This window comes from Nicotiana tabacum, chromosome 12 (genome assembly GCF_000715075.1).
Source record: "Nicotiana tabacum cultivar K326 chromosome 12, ASM71507v2, whole genome shotgun sequence".
Classification (NCBI taxonomy): Eukaryota; Viridiplantae; Streptophyta; class Magnoliopsida; order Solanales; family Solanaceae; genus Nicotiana; species Nicotiana tabacum.
Genome location: NC_134091.1, coordinates 4,403,432 through 4,426,931, shown reverse-complemented (window position 1 = coordinate 4,426,931; position 23,500 = coordinate 4,403,432). Strand labels below are relative to the sequence as shown.

Below are 23,500 nucleotides of genomic sequence, written 5' to 3'. Positions count from 1 at the left end.
CTACTGACATGAAATGCATGATACATATGTATAAATACATAAACCTTTAAAACATTCGCCTCTGTGGGCATCATCATCATCATATCGTACCCGGCCATCATAAGGCTCGGTAGAATCGTACCCGGCCATGTGGAGCTCGGTAAAACCCAACTGATCAGTGGTTGCACAATAGGTGCCGTACCCGGCCAACTATAGCGTGGCTTGGTAGAGTAAAATAGATACATGTATATAATGCATGCTCGACTCATGGAATCACATTCTAAACCTTTCGGAGTGACGTAAGGTCGGTATCCTCTGTACACGTTATTAGGACTAACTCTTTACTATGAACCTTATAAGAATCAGGAAGTACCAACAACATTGATAACATAAGAATAAGAGAAGCAACATTAACATCAATCGTTCCATAAGAGGGAAAACAATGTAAGTACTGCTAGCTTCTAAGAGTAGAGTATCTTGGAAGCTCGTTCATTACATTATGTACAATCGGAGTCGTGCAAAAGAAGGAAAGGGATAGCCTCACATACCTTGTATATACTGCCCCAATCTCAAGCTATGCAATTGTCAAAACTCCTTAGTCTACAATAAGAGAAACGATACTATCGTTATCATTTAAGCGTCATAACTATTATGTATCGACCCCAACCTATTTTACAATGAAACGGACAACACCTCCCCTATATAAATGACTTCACACCATTCAAAACAATCACCAAACAGCCCAAACAACATCAATAATAAACATATTGAGCCTCCCAAAATAGTCCACGCACAGCCTAATCACTCCATACATACGACGACCACCGTAGTCGTGTCAAACGACCCGAAAATGTTACGAATAACTATCATCCCACAACCCTACATATATATGGTGTTTCTCCACACCCTTCCTCCTCCAAAACTCCACAAAATAGTAGTAAAATATGCAGCCCAACAACAACGCAAAACAATAACATTACTACCAAGCCTTTCGATATATATTTCACAAGTTTTAGCTTCAATGGCTTAGCCGCAACTTGGATAATATTAAATACATATAGAGTAAGAGGTTACTTACCTTTATACAGAAAGAACAACTCCAATTTGACCTTAAATTTCCATGAAATATCTCTCCAATGCTGCCACAACAACAAAAAAGCGAAACTAGCGATCAATTAGTAATTTTCGGCACTAGAATCATTTTAGAAGGTTTGAAATCACCTAAGATTGATATTAAGAACATGAGGGAGTATTTACAGAACATAAAACCTTTAAAACAACCTCCCACACGAGCTGGAACGACACAAAAATGAGCAACAACAAGAAGAACAAGAGACTTACTAACAACAAACTTCGGAATGCTCACAACAACATCAATCACCAATTTAACATAGGATTCAAGGCTAAGAACTCCAAAAACTCTTAAATTATGCTTTCGATCAAAAAGACTATCAAATCTCGTCCGAATGACCTGAAATTTTTCACACACATCCCAAATGACACAACGAAACTACTGCAACTCTCGGAATTCCATTCCGACCCCTATATCAAAATTTCACATATCAACCGGAAAGCGCCGAAATCTCAATTTCGCCAATCCAAGCCTAAACCTTCCATTGACTTTCAAAATGCATTCCGATCATGCTCCTAAGTCCCAAATCACCTAACGGAGCTAATCAAGTAGTAGATGAGATAACTTTAGAAACTTGAAATAGGTTCAAAGAAGTTAGGACTTTTTTTTTCTTTTGAAATCAAACAAGTTCAGAGATTTCAGAAAAGAACCGAGACCTTTAACATGCATCTTTCAATAGAAGAAATTCATGAGAAACATAGTAAAAGAACAATATGCGAAACACAGTAGAAGAACTCATAAGAACATAGTAGAAGAAACACATAGGAAGACATAGTAGAAGAACTCGTAAGAACACACTAGGAGAGCCACATAAAAATCACGGTAGAAGAAACTAATAAAAAACATAGTAGAAGAAACACACAAGAGAAAAAAAAATCAGAGAAACATCTAAATAACTTAACAAAAACCCAAAATCGAAAAGATAAAGGTTTTGAAAGCATAGTTTGTTGAAAGAAATCTTGAGAAATTGTTTAAAAGTTTAGGGAAAACGCGGATCTAGAACATATCTAAAGAAATTAGAAGAACCTCAAAAGTTAGGGTTTCAGAAGAAATCAGATGGTGAGAAAGGCTTGGAGAGTCGTTGATCTGAGCAGGAAAGGTCGAAATTAGGCTTGAATAGCCATAGCCGGCCGGAGCAAGGTCGAAGATATCCGAGGTCTAGACCCAATCTCTTCAAGGTCAGGCCTTGGAACTATAGTAACCAGGCGTGGAGGAGTTATAGGAGGCCGGTATAGGACTTCAATGGCTTTGGAAGCCATGAATTCCGGTGATTTTAGGGGTAGAAGTGGAGAGAGGCGACTAAGGTTTCTGAGAGAGAATTGGGAGAGGGGAATCTAGAGGCGGCTATAGGTGAGAAGAGATTAGGGCTTGGGGGGAATTGGGGAATTAAAAAGGAAAGGTTAAACATGGGCCGTTGACCTGAGTGATCAACGACTAGGATCAAAAAGAGGTCTGGGCGGGTTATTTGAATGAGTTGTGGGTCGGGTAGATTCAGGATTTGGGCTGGGTAATTGGATTTGAATTGGGGTGCCAAATCTGGCTAAAATTGAAATGCAATGGACTAACATTTAAATAGACACTTTTCCCATGTTTAATTTTATAAAAAATAGTAAATAATTTCTAAAAATAAATTAAAGGCACTAAAATGATTTTTAATATATAATTATCAAATAAAAAATTCTGGGACCAATTATATAAATATAATTACAATTAAATCTTAAAGAGGCTAATATTGCAATTATATGCAATTTAGCTTAAAAATGTTAAATGAATTTATAAAAATATGCAAAAATTATGTTAGCTATATTTTAGTATAAATATGAGAATCTAATAAGTTAATTGCCAAAATGACAATTTTGGGAATAATTATTAGGTTTTTCTTGATAAAATAGGGCAATAAATTGATTTAAAAATCTTTAAAAATTAATGAAAAATAAGAAAACCCCTGAACATACTTATATATGCATACATATGCTATTTGAAAGGTAATTTGCATATAAATATATACAGGAAAAAATTGGGTATCAACAGTGCCTACCTGGAGAATAAGAGAATTTACTTCAGAATGCAATTCAAGTCAGCAACAAAAGAAGATCGCGGCAAGAATGCGAGTCAACAGTCCGAGGTGATCAAAAAAAGTTAGTCACAATCCAGAATAAAAAAAAGGCAAGAAGTGAATCCAAATGCAGAAGTTGATGAAAGATGTGAGCAGCTCAAGACATGACTGAAGTCACGAGCATGATGTGGTGTCCGGTTTTGATCCGAAAAGCTGAAGAAAAATGAACTAACACCTGCAACTAGCAAGCGTCAAGGTTCAAATCTAAAGTCTACTTGAAGAACAACTCAAGACTCAAGATCAAGATTCAGAAGACTTATAGATAGGAATCTTGTAACTCGTAGTTGATAGACTTAGCTATTCTTTTTCATGTTTTGATTTTTGATGTAATAACAGAACGGCGGATCGGAACCTCGGTGGAACGGCACCTCGACTGGCTCTCCACCTCGGTATACTCTATCATCTCACTCACCTCTTAACTACACGTGACCTGATTCCTTTATAGCTAAGGATATGTAGGCAGCTCAGATACCAGAGCTCGGTCACATTCCCCTTTTCTCTTAGTTTTAGTCTCTCCAAATAAGGGTCGGGTCAAAAAACCTGTCTAGTCGTTCTTTGTCTGAAAACTCTTCGTGTTTCCGGTCAAAGAGGGGCAACTGTAGACATGTGATTTTTGACCCTCCCCAAGATTTTTCCCATTTTAGCGTAAAATATTTAGTTTAGGCTTAATATAGATATCTCAACTAATTTTACTCTTTTACTTTATTTTATTACAAGAAAAATAAAAATTACAAAAATGACTCATTTTTACATTCTTAGCTTTTAATTTTGGATTATTAAGTTTTCTTTTCTAATTTAGGATCAATTAATTTTTATAAATATTATAGTTATATAATTAGCTTAATTTTACAATTTGAATTGATTTAGGGATTTAATTTAGGTTTTTAATTAATTAAAGAAAGAAAAGAAAACAAAAAGAAAAGGAAATTAAAAAGCTTGGTCTTACATTCGAATTTGGGCTATGTAATGAGTGAACCCAAATCTTTCAATACCCGTTCTTCGCTTAAACTAGCACTTCTCCTTACCCAGCCCAAACGGATCGACCTGACCCGACCCGACCCAACATCCTAGACCTAGGAGAACAAAAAATCAGACCTGGACACATTTTTTGGGAGCGCCGCAGAAGACCAAAAAACGACCCCCACCCCCCTGATTTTCATCTCCTTCACCCCACCCCATCTCCAGATTTCAACGCTGCTTCTCCCACCAAGCAGCAACCTGCATCAACTACAGATACCACAGACCCCTCCACGATTCTATTTCTTCTTGAACACAACGAACGACCATCCCCTCTCTGGACCTGAAGACCGATTCTTCTTCAACACAAATCAAAAACGCCCAAGTATGAGCATCACCTTCTTCAGCGTTTGAATAGAGCCGGTGACTCCTCCCCATCGCCGCAAATTTGAAAACAGCCCAACCTTCACCCATCTCCAGCCACTTCACAAACCAGTAGCCCGCCGGAAATCCAGCGGATACAGTGACGGAAACGTGAGAAGGGAGCGGAAACAGAGCCGTTGAGGTTGTCATCGAGGTTTTCCAGTCCAGTCCTTGTTGCCGATTTACGACGAGGTTGTTTGTTCAAGCGTTAATTCTGAGATTCGAGGTTGTCTGTAGCCATGAAGGTTCATTCTTTACCCCATTTTATCTCCAGTTCATTTTACTAGCTTAGTAAATAATTTTGGGTGAGACTTTTCCGTGATCTTTTGATCCTCAACTGAATTAGTTCATTGGGAGTTATGTGATTGTCTTGACTTTCTTTATGAGACTTTGCTGAAATATTTAGATATATTCATGATAATAATCTCATGTCGGTTTGGTTCAAATTAGGTGCCTTATGCAACTGTTAAGTTAGTCTTTGAATTCGTTAAGATAGATAGTAAATTTTTAGTTATTGAGGTGTAAATGAAAGTTGCATCTTTCGGAATATAAGTATTAGAGACAAAATAAAAAGACTTGGCTTCAAAATCTGTTACTGTTTCGATTCATTAGTCAAGATTTGGCTATCGTTTAGTGTAAGCTTGCTGTAAAAATGAGCTTTGGAATAATAGGTTTGGGGTTTGATTTGCATTTTAGAGAAGAAAGCATATTTGTTTTTTTAGGCAAAAGATTAGTGATTTATTAGTTTACTTTCCGCACGATTAATAATAATTGTCATAGCTACGGGTACTGCTCCCCTGACGTAGTTGTGATGCTTAATTTTAAAATTCGGGATACATTTATGTGACCTGGCCACACTTTAAGTTTTTTTTAATAAAATAGACACGTTGTGGATCGTGGGTATGGTTTCCGTGACATGATTTGCAAACGTGTAATCAGTAATTAATTGTATAACAAGTGGATTATTAAAAGCGGTTAAAAGGAATAAAAATGCACATAGGTTTCAAAGATGTTTTAAAATCAAATAAATAAGCCAATAATAACAGTTGAGTGACCGTGCTAAAACCACGGAACTCGGGAATGCTTAACACCTTTTCCCGGGTTAACAAAATTCCTTACCCGGATTTCTGTGTTCGCTGACTATAAAGCAGAGTCAGACTTTCCTCGATTTAGGATTTAAAACCGGTGACTTGGGACACCATAAGTTATTCCAAGTGGCGACTCTGATTTTAAATAATTAATCCCGTTTTGATTGTCAATTAAATTGGAAAAAACTCCCTTACACCCCTTCCAGGGTGGGAAAAGGAGGTGTGATAGGGGATATGGATGGAGATGTTGTGAGAGAGTTGCTACATTATCATGCCCAGTAATGGTGTTGAGCTTATTTTGACACTGTTTGCAAGAACATGGCAGTGGACAATAACTTCACAGAGTCATTCAGTGCATGGATCTTGGATGCAAGGTGTAAATCAATAATCAAGATGTTGGAAGACATTAGAGTTAAGGTTATGACCTTATTGAGAGAACATGAAGATCAAGTGAAGTCATGGACTCATGACTTCAGTCCACAAAGCATGAAATTGTATGCTGATTATTTGAAGATTGCTCACACATGTGTGGTTTACTTTAATGGAGATGCTTGTTATGAGATTAGAGAAGGAGCAGATGAACATATTGTCAAAATGGAAGTGAAGCAATGCAGTTGCACGCAATGGCAACTCTTAGGAATACCATGTCCTCACATAATCAAAGCAATAATATACAAGAGAAATGACCATTTGGAGCAAATGCATTGGTGGTATAGCAAAGAGACTGCTTTAAAGACTTATTCACATAAGTTGCAGCCTGTTAGGGGTGAGAAATTCTAGAAAATAGACCCATCACTGGCCATGAAACCACCACATTTGGTGAAGTTAGCTGGCAAGCCTAAATTGAAGAAAAATAGGCAAAAAGATGAGGCAAGCAAGAGACAAGGTGAATGGTCTCCTTCAAGGAAAGGAATAACCTTGAACTGCAGCTGCTGTGGAGAACCAGGGGCGGCTCAATAAGTTTGGTGGCCTAAAGCCAAAATTTAATGTGAAGCCCTTTTTAAAAAGTCATATATATTTTTAGTTGAAGTAGATTTTTCTAGCTTTTTGAGAATAAAATTACTTAAAATTTTTCGCATAAATCATTTAATCTCTCATGTGCAGTATGAACTTAAGTAATAGAACATGATTCAAGAAGTTGATAACTTTGTATTTAAAGAAATTTTTAATGTTTCAATATACTTGTTGCAATGATAAAAACATGAGGAAAAAATAGAGTTTAAAAGTGCATTACATATTTTCTAATGATTAATGTAATCTTTTTTTATATAAAATATTTTACTTTTCTACTTTGAAATACTTAATATTTTCTTAAAAAGATTTGGGGCCTAAGAGTTGTGGTGAGATGGATAGCATATCTCCTTCTTTAATCGGAAGTATTCAGTTTCAGTATTTGGAATGAAAAAAAATCCCTTATAAGGAGCTGTCTTTAATGGATTTTACACGGTACGAATTTGAATTAATCGATGCCCCAAATTAAATATCGGACATCAAAAAAGAATTGGGAAACAAAAGTTGGGGCCCCCAAAATTATGGGGCCTAAAGCCACTGCTTTAGTGCCTTTACCCTCTGGCCGCCCTTGTGGAAAACCAAATCATAATGCAAGAGGTGTACAAAGGTGATTTGTCACTCTTTATTAGTCGTTAACAATAGACTTTATTATCTAACAATTTGTTAATTATTTATGACAACCATCTAGTGCACAATTTAAAGGAAAGCAGACAATGAAAAGGAAAAGCACCGTAGATTATGAAGACATTGGTGAAGAAATACCATTATCAGGTCCTAACAATCTCAAAATAGTCAAGCCTCCAGTAGTCCACTTGTGTTCATTCCTACCCCAACTGTTTTGATAGCATTTCATCTCTCCGAGATGTTATTAGTAGGAGACCTTTACCTCCACAATTTGCAGATGAAGAAGACCCTACTATAAGGCCAAAAATTATTTCAGAGACAAGGACAAGGCTTCGGGTGGGATAAGAAACAAGTCTTCCATCTATGACAAGATTTATCCCTGTAAGAGATAGTTCAACTGGTGTGGGTGATCCTTCAAATCTTCCCTACTCACCAACATGATTCATATGGAAGGGAAAAGAGGCTGAAACTAGCAACCAGCTGGAGATGCATGCTCAGAAAAAAATTGGAAAATTGCAGGCAAGAAAGGGAAAGAAGAGTACTATGCTGGAGTAATGTGAAGTAGGTTTTTGGAGTAATGGTTTGGGACTTACTTTTTTGTCAAAATAATTTGGTTGGTGATGCAATTTACGACTTCTACCAGTACATTTACTACTACTCTTGTTTTGCTAGGTTGGTGATGACAGTTGGATGCCATAGTATGACTTAGATGGTAACTTCTTTTGAGGTTATAATTAGGGGTGTCAATGGATATTCGAAAACCGACTAAATCGACCAAACCGTACCGTACTGAACCGATTTTTATGTTTCTTTTTAAGAAACCATAGGTTTTTATATAGATCTATAACCGCACCAATAATTAGGGTAATACCGAACCGTACCGAATAAATTTTACATGTGGAAAATATATTTATTTAGTAAGTTTAAAAATAATAATGCATTAAATTTTCTTTGGGCCTTGAAATTATAAAAACTATTACAAGCCAACAAGTAATTAAACTCAAAATACTAATTCTTAAAACCTATTATGCTACTTCTACTTAAACTAAGTTATTTCAAGTATCTCTATTAGCAAGACACAAAGTATTCTAGCGATTATGAGTAGCAAACTATAATGTATTGAATATGTTTTCTTTCATATAATTTAGATTTATCTTTTTGAATATTTAATCTTCTATAGACTTTATTCTTGAGTCCCAACTTGGTATATTTTTCAACCCGTGTGATTTATATTTTCTTTGCTTTGTTTGATTTCTTTTACATTGTTGTAGAATAGTTGATGGATCTATACTCTAGCCATCTTTCTTTTTTCTTTTTTAATTCATCACCCTTTAAACAGTAAAAATATCTAGAGAGTTTTGCTAAGTCCTCTAAAAGAATGTATGTTATTGCATTCTAATTCTATTAGTGAATTTTACATGATATTAAAAAAATACCGAAAATTAACCGAACAGTACCGATACCAAAGAGAAATCAACATGATTGGGACGGTTTCGAAAAGTCTAATTTTGGTTATACATAATAGAATAACCGAAAAATTGGTATGGTACAAATTTTATAAAATAATCGGCCGAATCGAACCATTGACACCCCTAGTTATAATATAGCATCCGTATGTCAATTTAAATGTACCTTAACAATTAATTTTTTAAATTAATGGTAATAGTTATTTAATCCACTTGTTATGTAGTTTTAATATCATGTTATATGTATCGACCCGTTTATGTGAATCTTAGCTATTGTTGAACAACCCAAATTTGGATGTTTTTTATCTAGTTGGATACTCAGATTTGGATGTTTTAATAGATGAGAATCTTCAAACAAATGCAATAGCAATACATGATTTAGCTACTGTAATAGCTTCACCAGATAATCTTTTGATTTGTTCTCAAATTTTACTCCAAAACAGACAATTGCCGGTTCTAAACACACTATTTTAGCAGTGAAGATAGGTGGTGCAAGGACATTTAATTTCATCTTTTACCCAACAAAATAACATACAATACATTGCTCTAAATATCCCAACCTAACTAAACTTCATAATACAAAATACCACAACACTAGATATCATTTAATTCATCAAACAAGCTGCAACTAAGGTACCAAATAGGACCCATGATATCAAAATAACTAAGTTCATTTTCTTGGAATTGGTCCTTTCCAATTGATTTGTAGCCCCCATTTCTTCAACTTTAATCTTCAATAAGTCCTTCTCGAGATAAGCCACATCCAATATCGACTTCAACATACTTGTTTTGGTCTCTCCAATTTCAATTATAGCCTCCATTGCTTCAATTTTTTCTTTTAATTTCAACCTTAGCTGCATCCAATTGCGACTTCAACTTGCAAATAACAGTCACAACTCTGTCCCATAATACTTCATCAACCCATTCGAAATAACCACACGAAGTTTTCTGAAAAAACAATTCAAATGATTTCAATCTAGAAAAGAATTGAACAATCACAACATGATAATTATATAAATTAACTCACATCAGGTTTAGGACATTTGTAGAATCTCCGACCAGCGTTGCAAGGAGTGTAAGCGGTAAAGTAGTGGGCAGTCCTACCGCATAAACACCTCCTCTTCGATCCAACTTCTTGAGACGAACAACTATCTTGTGACATTGTTTAAATTAAATGACAGATTTACGGGAACAAAAGTGAGAAAATTAAATGATCTTCTTGCAATAACAGATGGAGCAAAACAAGAAGAAACCAACTACAAATTTATTATATCATAATAATAGCAATCCCTTGTGTGATTGAATAGTATATCAAGAATACAAATAACTAATAACTAATATATAATAGTACATGACAGTACAAATAACTACTACAATATACTATAAATTTAGGGGTGACAAATGGGCGGGTTGGGCTGACTTTGGGCGGGTCAAGATGCGTTAGGTCAATAAATGAGTCATTGCCCAACCCAGCCCAAAGTGTACTCAAGCTAAGATGGGCTGGGTCAAGATGGCTAAACAATGGGTCATAACCCAACCCGCCCAACTTGACCCATGTTTTAGAACAATGCTCATCTTGCATAAAAAAATCTTTTACTTTAAAATGTGTAAGTTGAAATTTTTTTGGGGGTTGGGGTAGGGGTAGGGGTAGGGGTGGAGTGGGGGGCGGGGCGGGTGAGTTGTGCAAAAAAACAAAAAAAAACAGAAAATAGAAAATTAAAAAAAAAGTAAAATATTTATTTTTGAGAGGTTTGCGGGGTGTGGGGTGTGTGGAGAGGAGTGGATGCAGAAAAAAAAAAAAGAAAAGAAAATTGAGAATACAATTTTTTTTTTTGAGGGGAGGGGGTTTTCGGGGAGAGGGGGAGGGTGGGTGATGGTTGGTGCAGGAAAAAAAGCAGAAAATTAAAAATACAAAAAATAAAGTAAAATATTTTTTTAGGGGTGGGTGGTTTTGCGGGGGTGGGGAGGTGGGGGTGAATGGTGCAGAAAAATAAAATAATATAAAATTGAAAATACAAAAAAAAAGTAAAATTGGGGCAGCTAAATAAATTTCTATATAAGTTGGCTAAAATATTTGTAACCTAACCCATTAATTTCTGGGCGGGTTAAATGGGTTTGGGCTCAAATTACCACCCCTAACTATAATAATACACGGGCAGGAATAACTTTTCTCCGAAATAAATTTGGTTTGGACGCAAAAGTAGAGAAGCCACGTGCAAGTTGTACTAAGGAGGAGATAAAACCGGACGCAGCAAATCATTCCCCCTCCTTCCCCTGCACTTTCACTGAAGCCTCCGCTTAGGGTTCCAAATTTAACTCCAGAACTTTTAAATTGATTACGCAAATGGCATCCCATAACCACCTGGACGATGTAACTTTTTTTTTTCTATTTCAATTTCTAAGGTTTTCTTGTCTAATATTATTTACTTATATTCCTGTATACAATACAATGTTGAAGAATTTTCGTTTTTGGGAAATTGTTAGGACATCGATTTTGGTGGAGATTTCGCCGGCTCTAGGCATTCAGGTTTGCTCATTCTTCCCTTCCGTTTCACCTTTACTGCAAGCCTTTTTGGTATATTTCTCGCCTTTTAACACTTTAAGACGTGATTTAGGTACCAAAAGAAGCTTTGGAGACCTTGACGATGATGAAGATGATATTTTTGGCTCTAAAAAGGTGCTCCCTTTCTTGTTTTGTTTTTACTTAATGTAATTTAGGCTGTCTTGACAACCATACTAGCAAACCAACTATGGTTCTAGGAGAGAAGAATAGTCAAAGTGCGGTTTGATGAATTGGAGAAATCGGAGACGACCATAGTTTCGTTTTGGTTTAGCGTTGGATTTCTAAGTATTGATAGTGACCATGAGACTGCCATTAACTTCATTTTGATTACCAATGTAGAAAAATACAACTTTCTGGACATGATTTACATGCTTGGAAGTTTGTGTGGCCTTAGCTAAGTTAGATGATAACCTTGTGGGTGAGTGAAGTAAGGAGATTGTGTCTTCTGAGAGAAAAGTTTATGCAATTTCTGTGCAGTGTTGCTGTAATAAGATGTTGGTAAAATTCCTTTCAATTTTTTTACGATGTTGGTAAAGTTGGTTATTCCTAACTTGCTAAACTGCTAAGTATTTTTTAACGACCGAGAAATCCTCTGATTCAGCTCTAAAACTTGGGGATAATGGTCTTCCGCTCTATGACTTGGGGATAATGGATTTGATGCAACCGTTGTTAAGAAATTTTCACCGGGAATTATATGATTAAATTATTTTGTGTTCACTAGAATTAGAAGACCGCAATGTTATATGGTAGGGAATTTTGTGTCGTTAAAGTCCAACATATTCACAGGATGGGTATTGTAGATGAGAATGGTTAGATGGATGCGTGGATATGCAAAATTAGATAAGACTAAAAATGACCACATTCCCCATAATGTGCAAGTATCACACATTGAGGATAAAACGAGAAAAGGTCACTGGAGATGGTATGGTCATGTCCAACGTCGGCTTACAGATGCACCGCTCCCTCCGCTCCCTGGGAATGAACCTTTAGTTTGCAAATTTATTAAAAGGGAACAAGGTAGGCCTAAAATTACATGGAAGGAAATTATCTCAAAAGAGTTGCAATTCATTGGAATCAATGCGGATTAGCTAAAAATAGAGCGCAATGGACGAAAAAGATCCATGTAGGTGATATATACTAGTTGAGGTTTTAGTCTTGTTAGTACGTTTGTATTGAACATATGCTTTTTTAGGAGTATTTTGACCTTATCGTAGATTTATATGCCAATAAAAATATAGAAAACTTTTACTACTACTACTACTACTACTATTTATAAATATATTTGGCTAATTTTTCACTATTATGTTTATTTGGCAAAATAAATAAACAAACACTTAAAGTTGGTCCCAAATGTCACTTGAATACTCCAACTTATCCAATGGCATCTAGGATTAGATTATTTTATGTGGGCCCCATACTACATTTTTCTTTTTTTTTTTCCCACAATATTTCCACCTCATCAAAATTTCATCTCCTCCAACAACCTTTCTCACAGCACTACTCCACCATCTTCTGCCGTAAATCTACCACCTCTCTTTCAATCTTGACAAAATAAATCAATAGCGACTACAATGCCATAACAATTCGGTGAGAACCATAGCATCATAACCCAAAAGCATAGGACAAAATGATAGAGGAAGCACACCGGAATGGTGGCGACGAGGCAAAGCAAAAAACGGAGCACCGACAGCTATACACCATTCACTGACGACATTGCTTCCATCTCCGGTTGACACATATTGGAGAAATTGAAGCAGATTGACTCAAATCTAGTCTTCTGAAAAGTACATATGTACAAGTAATCTGCATCATGCTTTCAGAATCGGGCTTGAATTTTTTTTTTATGGTGATTCGACTTCAGATTTGGAGCTAGATTATTCGCTCATCATCTTTTGGCTATTGCCTTTATAGTGTTGGGGCTAGAATTTAAAAATGGTAGAAAACGAAGATAAATCAAATGGGAGAAAATGTAGATGGGGACGGAGGGGTTTTGTTCTGGCAAGAAGAAGAACTTGGGGGTAGGGGAGTGGAGTTTGTTTTTTAACGTTTTTTTTTGTTATATAGTTATTGCAAATTCTTTTTTATGATATGTGGCAATTTTTTTAAAATGGCACGTGTCATCATGCCATTTGGTCATTTGACACGTCACCCATGACGGGCCTTCACGTGTGGGATTTGACGGATTTAGGTGTCCACGAGATACACTGAGGGCAAGTTGATGTGTCTAGATAATTATTGGGTAAGTTGAAGTGTTCAACTGGTAGTTGGGGCTAACTTTAAGTGTCTGTTTATGTATGTATTTAATCTTTTTATTTAGTTTGATAATGACATGAGTTAAACTTAAATGGGGTACATGGTCAGTGATGATTTATATAACCCACCCCAACTTGTTTGGGACTGCGTCATAGTTGTTGTTATAGTAAAATTAGTATAAAATATAGAGATCGAGGGGAAAATTCAATAGGGTACACGAGAAGTTGACTGCTCATAATTACTCTCCTTGTTAAATTTATAAGATATACTCCATCCGTTTCAATTTATGTGAACCTATTTCCTTTTTAGTCCGTGCCAAAAAGAATGACCTCTTTCCCTATTTGGAAACAATTTACCTTTATGCAATGATTTATAGCCACACAAAATATATGTGTTTCATTTTACACCACAAGTTCAAAAGTCCTCTCTTTTCTTAAACTCCATGCCCAGTCAAATGAGTTCACATAAATTGAAACGTAGGGAGTACTTCTTTTGGGACATTGCAAAATGTTTAACATAATAAGGTGCAGTTTCTGATACGGTCAAGGATTCAAATCCTTCAAGAATATTGAACTTGGACTGATGTCCAAGGTTTTTTCTAGAACAATTTTTACCACTATCTTTCACAATTTCTCACATGATAGGTGGGTTGCTCTCTTAAGCCTAATCATATTAAACTAATATGTGTCCTAGGGACCTATTAGCAAGTTAATATTTATCATTTACTCCTTTCAATACTAGGATAACTTGAAAGTAGAAGAAACAGCACCCGGTGTGGCGACAGGGATGATCTTGTCTCTTCGTGAGAGGTATGGTAATTTGACCCTTATTCCATATTTGTAAACTTTTTTTTGGATTTAGTTGCTTATGTTTTGCCACTTTCTCACTGTCTTTTGTGCTTTGACATTGCAGTCTTCAGGACTGTAAGGACACCCTTGCATCATGTCAGGTGTGTATCATTTTAGATTTTGTTTTTTGTTTTCCTTGGTTATATTCAAAACGACCTATCATCCTTTGATTTCAACATTACATATTGATGCCATGTGATTTTTTTTTCCCTTGTTTATTATCAGAGCCTAGAAATCTAGATATTTTTTCCCCGCTTGTAGTATGTTGGATTATCATACTTTATCTCAGTTAATATTGACAATATAGGATTTTAATTAGCTTAGAAATAAATCTTCACTGTTCCTTGAGCCGATGATTTATCAGAAACAACCTCTCTATCTTATTGGTAAGGTCTGCGTACACTCTACCCTCCACAGACCCCATTTATGAGATTACACTGGGTTTGTTGTTGTAATTAGCTTAGAAGTAAGAGCATATAGTGCCTTTCATGGGAAGTTGTTTTGTTCTTTCTCTGATACTTTACTCAATTCGTTCTTAAATTCATTTTAGATGCTTTCATAGTACAGGATAAGATCTCTTTCTTCTTTTGCCTCCTAGATAATAATATGCTTTAACAAACATGTTGCCTTGATGGTGAATATTTATGCGCGGACTCTCCAAAATGCTGCCAAACCCGTGTCTGATCCTCCAAAACACTACATTTGGAGGATCCGACATGCACCCGACGGCATATTTGGAGAGTCCAAGCAGCATAATTGGTGATAATTTACTTACAACCTGTCTTTTCATCAGCATAAATAGTTCTTCCCTCTCCAGCCTGCTCTTTTGATTTGAACTCTGCCATTCATACATCCTTAAAATGTCCGAGGGGCTAAGATTTCTAATTTCACAGTTTTCATAGTCTTCTTTTGGTGTTTCTGTGTCTTCCTAGATTCTTATGCTAACACTAATTTGTTCAAGCTTTGTGTGGGGATTTTTTGGATTCACAGCACACTTAATGGAGCCTGAATTATGCTGTTGAATGACCAAATTTCTGATTGAAATGGCTTAAATTAATTACTGACTCGACTGTTTATGTTTGTTTCAGACAGAACTTGAAGCTGCAAAATCTGAAATACAAAAGTGGCGGTCTGCGTTTGAAAAGGAGTCTTTCATACCACCTGGCATGACACCTGGTATGTCCTCAGCATCGTTGTACTGTGACTTATAATCCTGTTTCTCTTCGTCTGGTCTTTCTTTTTGACATCTTTGTGTTTGCCCAGTTGCTGTTGTTTGTTTGACTCATACATGAAAGAAAAATTACATCTTTAATTCCCTCTGTCCCATTTGATATGTGATATGGTTTTGAAAGTGTATGGAATTTATGGGAAAGTTTGACTTTTTTGTTGAAGTAATAGGAGTAGTAACTATTGTGATGCTTCCACCATCATATCATTGCTTAAAGTTGAAATTTTCCAAATGCATCTGTTATCATTTGTGCCCCTCCCCCAGGTAGGGGTAAAGTCTACGTACACTCTACCCTCCCCAGATACTACTAGTGGGATTCTATTGGGTTGTTGTTGTTGCATCTGTTATCATTTGCAGTGTCGCGTTCAACATTTGGGGTCGCCCTTAGAATGAAATGTTTCTTTCATGTTAATTGAGATGGAGGGAGTAACTTCTTCCAATAAGGAGAATTAACTGTACTCTTATTTGCAGAACCCAAGTTTGTGGTCAGTTATCTTCACAACCTCAAATCATCAGAGGAGTCATTGCGTGAACAGGTTTTTGATTATTCCTCTTTATTTGCTCACTGCTAATAAAATTAGTGAAACTTTTTTCTAATCATTTTCTCATCTTTGCAATCTGTAGTTGGAAAGAGCAAAGAAAAAGGAGTCTGCATTTATTGTGACATTTGCCAAAAGAGAGCAGGAGATAGCAGAGTTGAAGGTAAAGTTGTCCGTGGCCATCAAAAGATAAATTGCATCTGTTACATATTTATTTCGAACTATCATGTATGCGTTTGGTTTTCATTGCTGCTCTCTCAACAAAATTAGGCAGGATATTTGGAGAAACATGTTATCTTAGTGTATGGCGAAAGAAACATATATGGAGCAAAAGAAAATAGTTTCACTACAAAAATGAAAATTGAGTTGGTTGAAAGGTATCCGAGTTTCCAGCTGTAAATTGCTTACTCTGAGAAAATCTCTCGTCCTTATGGTGCACAATGAAGCTAGCCTACATCTTAGGGTAAACATGCCTACTGCTAGTAAGGTGATTGAAGAGATCCATTTTCTAATCAATATTAACAATATTATGACAAGATCAAGTTCAATGCGCTTATGTTATGAAATCTAGTTTTATCCTTGACAGCTGATCATATGTCATGCCGTTCTTCTTTTTGGGTGAGGGTGGGGAAGAAGACGGTACAATGTTGCTGAATGTTGAGTGTTAATTTTTATGACCCTTTTTGTGAATGCATAGAATGTTGGGTTCTTTTCCCCTTATCTTTAGTTGCTTTTATTTTTAAATGCATATATCCAATTCATAGTTTTCTCCTTATGTATTGCTGGTCAATTCTTTCTTCTTACTTTTCTTATTGGTAAATGTTTTAGTCTGCAGTTCGGGACCTTAGAGCTCAACTCAAGCCGCCGTCAATGCAGGTAGTAATAGTATCTTTTCTCACCCATAGATCTGCTGTCTGCGTGCTCTATAATATAAATGCCGAAAAAGATGTAGCATATTGTATGTAGCTTGTTTCTGTATCAAACGTTAAGTTGCTTGGTACAGATGTAGCATTTTAGGAGTTCGGTTAGACTTTTGATTATGATGTCATTGGATGCTGCTTGATGAGTTATGGGGAAGTAAAGAATTTAACCTGAATGTTGCTGAAATCTAAAAGAATGTTCAAGATAGTTTGATGTGTATTATGGAACTGCCAACCGAGGGAAGTTAGTTTTGCTCTACTCCCACCTGGCTACCCTCTAACAAAAATAGAAGTCCCATTCCTCTCTTGGGGTTATTTTTGATGTAGAGTTTCTTTGTATATGGAGGAGGGTGGTATTTTTCCTACCACAGGTTACATTAGTTTCATCCCACCTCATTTTTTTTTCCGAATTGTGTCTTGGCTTAGTTTTGTCCGCCAAAACGAGGACAACGGCCACCTAGATCTCAATTTTTAAACTTCCTTTTTCTTTTTGGTTCATTTGGTTGTTGCTTTGCTAATTTTATGCCGTTTGCTTAAATAATACACTTTGTTAGCTGGTGCACCTTCATGTGTAATTTTGGATACATTCGAGAGAGTATTAACTGCTTGATTTACTTAAAGAAGGTGCTTCCAGTTATGAAATCTTAATTCCAACTCCAATCCAATTATCAACTTTATCCACGTATTGGTCTGAGAATACAATCCCTTTGTTAACACTAGTGCTATGGTGTGAAGGCTAGAATATCCCCCCCCCCCCCCCCAATATACTCGGTATGCTAGAAACCATTTAAGATAATTCAACTTTAAAGTCTTTATTTTACCCTTAATGAAAAGCTTTATAATCATACAAATGTCATAATCCCACAAAGCTTTTACTCCTTAAGCATTTAAGACCACAAGTTTCAAAAGTCTTCTATTTTTTTATTAAACTCCGTGCCGAGTCAAACTACCTCATCTAAATTGAAACCGAGTAGTAATTAAGGTTGTAAATTTTAAGTTACCAAGGGGAATCGTGAATGGAAATGGTTTAATTTGTGTTTCTATTTGTTGAATGTTGATACATTTGATGCGAGGAAAGAGAACTGAAGGGTAAGAACAGCATATAGTTAACATGAAACCGCCCTATAAGATAGAACTGCTTAGGAACTGCAAAATGGTGGCCTGGACCTCTTATCTCCTTGAATCATTGTGCCTAATTCTAATGTAGATCCTACTAGCTAAGTTTGGATATTTAATCTTTTCAAAAAGATTTAGTCCTCAGTGGGCACTTGTTCTACTATCTATACTCCTAATTAAGGGACAGATATATTCTTACTGTGTCACAATTTGTGAAGCTGACACTATTTTGTCTATTGGAAACAATCTCTTTGCCCTTCCAGAGTAGGGGTAAGGCTGTGTACATCCTACCCTCCCCAGACCCCACATGTCGGATTACACCGGGTTGTTGTTGTTGACGCCCTCATAATCACACTTATAAAAACTCAGAGATGTTAAGATTGTTATTGTATTTAATGGGTGGTGATTTCCTTGTTTAACTCTGCTTTGACAGTTATGCTCAGTCACATAAGTTCAACCTATATTTTAAAGTTTATATTCTTTCCTAGACCTTGAAGGTGAGCCTTGGCGTAATTGGTAAAGTTGCTGCCATGTGACCCGGAGGTCACGGGTTCATGCCGTAGAAACAACCTCTTGCAGAAATGCAAGGTAAGACTGCATACGATAGACCCATGTGGTCCAGCCCTTCCCCGTACCCCGCGCATAGCGGGAGCTTAGTGCATCGGGCTGCCCTTTTATTCTTTCCTAGACCAAAATTATGCACACACCGGATGCCCCCTTAACTAGTTTCTCTAAGATTTGTATTCGAATTTGCTCAATGATGCCTAATAGATGTTCATGTTAGGTGAGAACAAATGGTACTAAGAAGAAAGTTTCAAGGAATATATAATTAGTTCCATTAATTTCCAGAAATCTTGACGTTGCAATGCCAGATTTATGGAATAAAACCCTTTCTGTTTTTTTTTTAAAATTCTTCATGTTCTTTTTTATCTTTTTTTTTTCCTTCTCAGAGCAGCACTATGATTTGCTGAATACACCTTTGCAGCTTTGTGTTCTTTTCTGCTATGATATGCATCTGCACTGAGTGCTCTCTCTCTCTCTTTCTCTCTCTCATCTTATACCATAACGTTTCAAAAAAAATTGGGTTAACATTTGCTTTTAATCTCTTTGTTGGTGGTTCACTTTTTGCTCAGTTTCTTTATTCTTTTGGGGGGTATATTAACAGGCACGGAAGCTATTGCTAGATCCAGCAATTCATGAAGAGTTCACTAGACTGAAGGTAAGTTCTGGACTTTGATTTTAATTTCAAGTTGAAATGTACATAGAGGAATTTGATACTCTTATTTAGTGGTTAACTTCGTTATGCTTCCAAGTCTCTATGATGGTTGGCTGGTATTCGTTATTTACTGGGGGCAGTGTTCTGTTGGTGACATAGTTACTGGTTGCCTTTTGAATTGCTCTGTGAGCTCTGATGATGCATCCTTCTGCCAATGAATAAAGCATGTTGGTGCTTAAATTTTTGGATGGTTTTGTCATGTAATTTAGTTGACTTTCTCATTGTTCCTTCATGGGCTTGCTTGCCTGATTGCACGCTTGCTTACATCTATTCTTGTTTTGCAATACCAGAATTTGGTTGAGGAGAAGGATAAGAAGGTGAAGGAGTTGCATGATAACATTGCTGCAGTCAATTTTACCCCGCAAAGCAAAATGGGGAAGATGCTAATGGCTAAATGTAGGACGCTGCAAGAGGAAAATGAAGAGATCGGAAACCAGGCTAATGAAGGAAAGGTATTAGATGATTATTTTGATCAGTGAAGTGTGTAAAATATATAATTCATTTAGTTCACAACTGAATTTAGAGATGGAAGAGACTAGTCTATTCATAGGTTACCAAGTTGCTTAGCTTGGTTTTTCCAGGTTTGTACATCATACATGTGAGATGTTACAGATGGTCTATTTCTTCACTTGCAGATGCATGAATTAACAATGAAACTGGCTTTGCAGAAGTCTCAGAATGCTGAACTCAAAAGTCAATTTGAAGGTTTATGTTCTCTCAAGTTGCTTCATAAATACATCTCCGTTTGCCTTTTGATTGGGATAGGAATTTTTCGTTTGCTGCTTGTTGTATTGTGATTGACTAGTCGGTTTGATACAACAGGTTCCAGATATGATCAGTGTAATTGATAGGAATATTTGTGAGGATGTTTGGATTTGTTTTAAATAGGATGTTTATATTTGCTTTAAATGTTGAAACATTTGGTAATATTTGCATATACTCCTCTGGTTCATGACATTACATGAGTAAAGGCATACTCTTAGATTATGGTTCTTTGTGGAATTTAAATGCTTCAGTGAGTATTGGAAAAGGAACTATACCACCATGATTCACATGCATATCTTCTCTGTACCCAGAAAGAAACCAGCTGCTGTCACCTGATATGTGTGGTTACCATATATCTGCATGCCCTTATTCATGCGACAGTAAAGTCATGCCAGACATAAGGCATGCTTTTACATAGAATTGAGTCATATCATAATCAGAGAGACCTGCACCATCCCCAACTGAGAAACCATTAATTCCTACACTGGTTCAGCCATTAACCTGCTCTTGCCAGTGCTCACAATTTGTTTGTAGATTAAATTAGTTTCTCCTTGCACTATGGAGAAACTGGGCTTTTGTATGGATGGGTCTTTATGCCTTCTGCCTTGGTTTCCATCTTCTCCCCCTAATATCTTGCCAACAGTGTAGTTTACTTCGGTTATGAGAACTTGTTTTAATGAAGTCGAAGCAGGTTGATGGTGGATTGTAGTATTTGACTTTTCACATTCATATAATTTGTGGGGAAAAAAGAAACATGACATAACTAGGCATCAAGCACCCTTGTTGCTTAAGGTATCTATATCTCTGCTAATTTTGTTGTAGAATTTTCTTGACATGTGTTCATGTTACCTTTTTGCTCTCATCGGGATTCCTTTTTGTCTGACCTAACCTAACCAGTTTCAGTTGATTTGCCATCGTTATTGAGAATGCAATGATGAGTAGATTGATTCACTCAATTTCTAACAATTTTCATTCGCACTTGCAGGCCTGTGCAAGCAGATAGAGGGACTGACAAACGACGTGGAAAGATCAAATGAAATGGTGCTTTACACAGTTTCCATTTTATCTAGAGTGAGTCAGTATTAGGATGACTTTTGAAGGATGTGGAGTTTAATGCTTTAATTTTATTTGTCCTAGGTACTAATCTTGCAAGAGAAACTTGAACAGAAGGATGAAGAGATCAGTAAGCTGAAGGTAGAGCTGAATGAAAGAAACACAGTAATGGAGAAAACCGAATTAACTCCTGATAAAACTGCCAGTGACGAGGGAATGACAGCTACAGAAGCACAGGTAGAGAATGAGTAGGTAGGAATTAGACTAGTGCTATTTGTAGGTAACACATCTTATTTTTCCTTTCCAAAAAAAGTTTTGTTTGGTGAATGCGTTCGGGGCTTTACCTTCATATGTAAAGCTACTCTTTATAGATCAATTATTTATCCATAAATGGTACAACAAGGCAAACGGAAGATGAAGCCGCCGACCTGACAACAAGAACACTCATTTCCAAATGCTCTTGTAAAGTAACAAGGCATGACCATATCTACTCAACTGATAAGCTGCAGACAGTCATACCAACTGGTAGCTGCAGTTCGTGTATTTAGTTCCCTATCCATCACACCAGCACCAGTATGTTCTATATTGCCCTTTTTTTGGGTTAACATTAGAGAAATGCAGAACATTTTTACAGGTACTAAGTTGCAATTTGGCCGATGTGTTATTGTGCGGCACTGTGAGTGTTGTTTGTTTTGTAAAGTGTAGCCAATCTTGCTGTGGCGAAGTGCATCGTTAAACCTCTCCACCTCGCTTTTTCCTCTTCAATTACGCAGTAAGCACGTTTCCTTTCAATATATAGAAAGACGACAATACTGCCTAACCGGCAAATGGGCTTCAAAACCAAATTGTCGTCCCGATTTTTGGTCATTATTCTATTGATTTTGATATTTCCGACAAAGATTAAACTAATTTACTAACAATATAATTTTGGAATTTCTAAAATTTTAATTTCGTCATATTAATAAAAAATTAAAAGTTTTTATTAATCAAAGCAACTTTACAACTTTATATTTGACACGATCCGGATTTTTCACCCTCGGGGTGAGAGCCCCGTTGTGCCCGGACCCGGTCGCACCACGAGGCGCTGTCTACGAGTCGGGTTGTTTGGGAATGCAGCCCAAATCGGGCGGTGAATTCCGTCCAAGGCTAAATACGGGCGAGGGGTCGATTTTTGGATTTTTGGGAAGAATGATTAGAAAGCTATAATTAGGCATTGGATTCGAATTGTTTAGAATTTATTGATGTTATGAAGTCGATTATGTATAGATACAATTGATTTTGAGCTGAATTCGAGAGGAAAGGCGGTAATTGAGGATTGAAGGAGCTCCGCTGAAAGTAGTAGTGAAGAGCTTGGTGAATCTGTCCAGTCTCCACAAAGCATCGGCAGACATAGCCGCTCCATCGCCGGTCTGGGCCACTACACCCGGCTGAATTGCCACCGCTGGCTGAACCGTTGGAACCTGAATCTGGGGAGCTATTCAACCATGAGAGCAGATATAGCAGAATTGACAGATCAAATGAATAGGATGACAATGAACCAGACACAACAAATGCAACATGTTCAACAAATGTCGATTTGAGGATACAGAGGCGGTGGTATTTGGAAATGAGGTAGGGTTAGGGTGTAGTTAGAATTAAAAAGGAAAGGAATTATGAGGGTCGTTGATCTAAAAGATCAACGGCCAGGATTTAGCGGGTCTTGGGTGGTTTAGGGTTTAAGGGTTTAGCGGCTTGGGGCTTGGGGTTTGCGTAGGTTGGTGAAGCTGAGGCATCGCGTGCGCGATGGTGGGGTCGCGTTCGCGAAGAAGAGTTTTGGTCAATGGAATTTTTGTGCTTCGCGAACGCGAGGCGTTGACCACGTTCGCGAAGAAGAAAATTATATATATATATATATATATATATATATATATATATATATATATATATATATATATATATATATATATATATATAGAGTGTTAAATATCATGATGTTGACAAGACAACTTTATGTCAGTTGGTCAGTTTTTTCAGTTCGATAAGACAACACACACATAACGTACTATCTAATGGCGCTATATTTTGCGTGTTAAATATCATGATGTTGATATATATGTATATATGGGGGAAGGATTTGCCCCTTGGTGATATCGAGGCCTTGGGT

The 23,500-nt window shown here is 36.7% G+C and overlaps 1 protein-coding gene across 1 annotated transcript; it reads left to right on the top strand.

Annotated features, from left to right (window-relative positions):
• The first annotated feature begins 4,324 nt into the window (after nt 1-4,324).
• LOC107770962 (FKBP12-interacting protein of 37 kDa) lies at nt 4,325-21,995 on the top strand. The gene is made up of 14 exons (XM_075226052.1): nt 4,325-4,852; nt 11,281-11,323; nt 11,412-11,473; nt 14,354-14,421; nt 14,525-14,561; nt 15,549-15,636; nt 16,160-16,224; nt 16,313-16,390; nt 17,056-17,103; nt 19,429-19,482; nt 19,830-19,991; nt 20,175-20,244; nt 21,290-21,345; nt 21,442-21,995. Exons 1-14 carry the CDS (start codon nt 4,847-4,849, stop codon nt 21,607-21,609), a joined length of 1,005 nt encoding a protein of 334 aa, XP_075082153.1. The 5' UTR covers nt 4,325-4,846; the 3' UTR covers nt 21,610-21,995.
• Nucleotides 21,996-23,500: the final 1,505 nt, after the last annotated feature.

Coding starts and splice junctions, on each gene's coding strand:
- LOC107770962 (XM_075226052.1), top strand. Junction 16,391..17,055: donor AGGAGATAGCAGAGTTGAAG/GTAAAGTTGTCC, acceptor TAAATGTTTTAG/TCTGCAGTTCGGGACCTTAG. Junction 17,104..19,428: donor TCAAGCCGCCGTCAATGCAG/GTAGTAATAGTA, acceptor GTATATTAACAG/GCACGGAAGCTATTGCTAGA.